At 51.5% G+C, this 5,000-nt stretch overlaps 1 protein-coding gene across 2 annotated transcripts in view; it reads left to right on the top strand.

Moving 5' to 3' along the window:
* The window catches only part of nos1 (nitric oxide synthase 1 (neuronal)), a 72,274-nt gene that overhangs the window by 40,935 nt on the left and 26,339 nt on the right, over window positions 1-5,000 (top strand). For both annotated transcript variants that reach the window (XM_027162973.2, XM_047819039.1), the window contains exon 14: window positions 4,539-4,683. In XM_027162973.2, coding sequence (XP_027018774.1) covers window positions 4,539-4,683 — 145 coding nt within the window. The remainder of the gene's footprint in view (window positions 1-4,538; window positions 4,684-5,000) is intronic.

Raw genomic sequence — 5,000 nt, 5'->3', positions numbered from 1 at the left:
CAGTACCGCTCCCTCACCGTACAGCTCCATACAGTGCAGCACACTCACAGTACAGCTCCCCTCACACCCAGCAACTCACCGTACAGCTCCCTCACAGTACAGCTCCCTCACAGTACAGCTTCCTCACAGTACAGCTTCCTCGCAGTACAGCTCCCTCACACACTACAGCACTCACAGTACAGCTCCCTCACAGTACAGCTCCCTCACAGTACAGCTTCCTCACAGTACAACTTCCTCACAGTACAGCTCCCTCACAGTACAGCTCCCTCACAGTACGGCTCCCTCACAGTACAGCTCCCTCACACTACAGCTCCCTCACACTACAGCTCCCTCACAGTACAGCTCCCTCACAGTACAGCTTCCTCACAGTACAGCTTCCTCACAGTACAGCTCCCTCACACTACAGCTCCCTCACAGTACAGCTCCCTCACAGTACAGCACTCACAGTACAGCTCCCTCACAGTACAGCTCCCTCACAGTACAGCTCCCTCACAGTACGGCTCCCTCACAGTACAGCTCCCTCACACTACAGCTTCCTCACAGTACAGCTTCCTCACAGTACAGCTTCCTCACAGTACAGCTCCCTCACACTACAGCTCCCTCACAGTACAGCTTCCTCACAGTACAGCTCCCTCACAGTACAGCTCTCACAGTACAGCACTCACACTACAGCTCCCTCACAGTACAGCACTCACACTACAGCTCCCTCACAGTACAGCACTCACACTACAGCTCCCTCACAGTTCGGCTCCCTCACACTACAGCTCCCTCACACTACAGCACTCACACTACAGCTCCCTCACACTACAGCACTCACACTACAGCTCCCTCACAGTACAGCTCCCTCACAGTACAGCACTCACTGTACAGCTCCCTCACACTACAGCACTCACAGTACAGCTTCCTCACAGTACAGCTTCCTCACAGGGCAGCTCCCTCACAGTACAGCACTCACAGTACAGCACTCACTGTACAGCTCCCTCACACTACAGCACTCACAGTACAGCTTCCTCACAGTACAGCTTCCTCACAGGGCAGCTCCCTCAAAGTACAGCACTCACAGTACAGCACTCACACTACAGCTCCCTCACAGTACAGCACTCACAGTACAGCACTCACAGTACAGCACTCACAGTACAGCTCCCTCACAGTACAGCACTCACACTACAGCTCCCTCACAGTACAGCACTCACAGTACAGCACTCACACTACAGCACTCACACTACAGCTCCCTCACAGTACAGCACTCACAGTACAGCACTCACAGTACAGCTCCCTCACAGTACAGCTCCCTCACAGTACAGCTCCCTCACAGTACAGCACTCACAGTACAGCACTCACAGTACAGCACTCACAGTACAGCACTCACAGTACAGCTCCCTCACAGTACGGCTCCCTCACAGTACAGCTCCCTCACACTACAGCTCCCTCACACTACAGCTTCCTCACAGTACAGCTCCCTCACAGTACAGCTTCCTCACAGTACAGCTTCCTCACAGTACAGCTCCCTCACACTACAGCTCCCCTCACAGCCTACAGCTCCCTCACAGCTACAGCACTCACAGTCCAGCTCCCTCACAGTTACAGCTCCCTCAACAGTACAGCTCCCTCACAGTCGGCCTCCCTCACGAGCTACAGGCTCCCTCACACTACAGCTTCCCAGCAGTACCAGGCTTCCTCCACAGCTACAGCTTCCTACAGCAGTACAGCTCCCCTCACACTACAGCTCCCTCACAGTACAGCTTCCTCACAGTACAGCTCCCTCACAGTACAGCTCTCACAGTACAGCACTCACACTACAGCTCCCTCACAGTACAGCACTCACACTACAGCTCCCTCACAGTACAGCACTCACACTACAGCTCCCTCACAGTACGGCTCCCTCACACTACAGCTCCCTCACACTACAGCACTCACACTACAGCTCCCTCACACTACAGCACTCACACTACAGCTCCCTCACAGTACAGCTCCCTCACAGTACAGCACTCACTGTACAGCACTCACAGTACAGCTCCCTCACACTACAGCACTCACAGTACAGCTTCCTCACAGTACAGCTTCCTCACAGTACAGCTCCCTCACAGTACAGCACTCACAGTACAGCACTCACAGTACAGCTCCCTCACAGTACAGCACTCACACTACAGCTCCCTCACAGTACAGCACTCACAGTACAGCACTCACAGTACAGCACTCACAGTACAGCTCCCTCACAGTACAGCTCCCTCACAGTACAGCACTCACAGTACAGCACTCACAGTACAGCACTCACAGTACAGCACTCACAGTACAGCTCCCTCACAGTACAGCACTCACAGTACAGCTCCCTCACAGTACAGCTCCCTCACAGTACAGCTTCCTCACAGTACAGCACTCACAGTACAGCTCCCTCACAGTACAGCACTCACAGTACAGCTTCCTCACAGTACAGCTCCCTCACAGTACAGCTCTCACAGTACAGCTCCCTCACAGTACAGCTTCCTCACAGTACAGCTTCCTCACAGTACAGCTCCCTCACACTACAGCACTCACAGTACAGCTCCCTCATACTACAGCACTCACACTACAGCTCCCTCACAGTACAGCACTCACAGTACAGCTCCCTCACAGTACAGCTTCCTCACAGTACAGCTCCCTCACACTACAGCTCCCTCACAGTACAGCTCCCTCACAGTACAGCTTCCTCACAGGGCAGCTCCCTCACACTACAGCTCCCTCACACTACAGCTCCCTCACAGTACAGCTCCCTCACACTACAGCTCCCTCACAGTACAGCTCCCTCACACTACAGCTCCCTCACACTACAGCTCCCTCACAGTACAGCTCCCTCACAGTACAGCTCCCTCACAGTACAGCTCCCTCACAGTACAGCTCCCTCACACTACAGCACTCACAGTACAGCTCCCTCACAGTACAGCTCCCTCACACTACAGCTCCCTCACACTACAGCTCCCTCACAGTACAGCTCCCTCACACTACAGCTCCCTCACAGTACAGCTCCCTCACACTACAGCTCCCTCACAGTACAGCTCCCTCACAGTACAGCTCCCTCACACTACAGCTCCCTCACAGTACAGCTCCCTCACACTACAGCTCCCTCACAGTACAGCTCCCTCACAGTACAGCTCCCTCACAGTACAGCTCCCTCACAGTACAGCTTCCTCACAGTACAGCTCCCTCACACTACAGCACTCACAGTACAGCTCCCTCACACTACAGCACTCACAGTACAGCTCCCTCACAGTACAGCTTCCTCACAGGGCAGCTCCCTCACAGGGCAGCTCCCTCACAGGGCAGCTCCCTCACAGGGCAGCTCCCTCACAGGGCAGCTCCCTCACAGGGCAGCTTCCTCACTCATCCCCCGTCCCTTAACCAGGACTTAGTTTGAAGTCTTTTAATTTTTGCCCATTTTTCTGTAACTGTAATTACATGCAGGATGTAAGATGATGTTTGTAGAGGAATCATTGTTAAAAACTTCCTGTTGCTATGACGTAGTGTATGGAATAACAATGGGAAACTAAGTAAGAGAAGAGAGAACGAGAGCGACTAGAGAAGAGGAGAAAGAGAGAAGAGCCGAGAGGCAAGAGAGACAGAGAAAGAGAAGAGAAGCGAGCGAAGAGAGGAGAAGAGCAGAAGCTGAGAAAGAGAGAAGAGAAAGTAAGAAGAGGAGCAAAGAGAGAAGCGGAAGCAAGAGAGAAGAGGAAAGGAGAGACGGCAGAAGAGAGAAGAGAAAAGAGAAGGAAGCCGAGAAGAGAAGGGAGAAAGAGAGACGAGAAGCGGAGAAAGGAGCAGGAGCAGAGGAGAAAGAGCGAAGAGAAAGAGATAGAAAATGGAAATAGATAATAAGAGGAGAAAGATACAATATAACGAGCAGATAACTATTCTCCATCTCTCATCTCCTCTCCTCTCCTGCATCTCTCCTATCCTCCCCCTCTCCTCTCCTCTTCTCCATCTCTCCTCTCCCTCTCCTTCTCCTCTCCTCTTCTCCATCTCTCCTTCTCCATCTCACCTCGTTTCTTTTCGAACCCAAAGATTCAGCGTAAGTTTATCAACGGAGGTAAAAACACGCGTCTCTGACCGAAAGCCAAGAGTTGTGACTTAGTTTAGATCAGACTCACAGCCACAATACGGTTTGTTTGTTTATACTGATTAAATTTGTCCCACAGGTCGATAACAGCTACACATTTAGTATTATATTTATTATTAAGCTTAGATTATGTGGACCATCTGCCATAAGTTGTTACTATAGAAACAAGAAGATATTAAGGCAAGTTCATTCACACAAACCTACCGTCAGAGCTGCTGTTCTAGAAAATGAATAAACACCTCCTGACCGATCGGAATCGAGAGCTTAGCGACGCTGTGGTATAAATCATACCGAAAGTCTGGAGCTATTTTACTGAAGCAGGTTTGAGTGGTCACGAAATCAGTCACGCCGGCGCTCAATGTCGCACATGGAACATTTATCTGCAAAGATCTTATCTTGCTAGAGGAGAGAAGTTCAATTGGTGTCCAAATCTGTGTGTTTTGTGTAGGGCTGTGAAGTTCTCGGCTAAGCTGATGGGTCAGGCTATGGCCAAGCGAGTCAAGGCCACCATATTGTTCGCCACCGAGACGGGGAAATCGCAGGACTATGCAAAGACCCTGTGTGAGATTTTCAAGCACGCGTTTGATGCGAAGGTAACACCATGCGAAAAACCTGTGCAAAACAAAGCATCTGTATTTACAAAACACTGCAAACATTTTATTCTGATATTTATTCGGCGGCGGTGGCGGAGTCGCTTCTCGGTGCCTGCAGATCGCAGCGCGTCGGATCCGTTTTCACACCGTTTTTCGGAGAGCCGAGCACAGAGCTTGGACGGCGCGAATGTGTCTTTTTGTCACAATCTCTTTTCCTCCCATGCAGTGAATCGGCGAGAGAATTTACTCAGCCAAGTGGTTCGCTGCGGTTTAAGATGCAATCACAAAACACCCCGTACTGTGTGAGGCTTCAATAG

This window comes from Tachysurus fulvidraco, chromosome 9 (assembly GCF_022655615.1).
Source record: "Tachysurus fulvidraco isolate hzauxx_2018 chromosome 9, HZAU_PFXX_2.0, whole genome shotgun sequence".
Classification (NCBI taxonomy): Eukaryota; Metazoa; Chordata; class Actinopteri; order Siluriformes; family Bagridae; genus Tachysurus; species Tachysurus fulvidraco.
The sequence above is the reverse complement of the archived record's forward strand: the minus strand, read 5'-3'. Positions and strand labels throughout refer to the sequence as shown.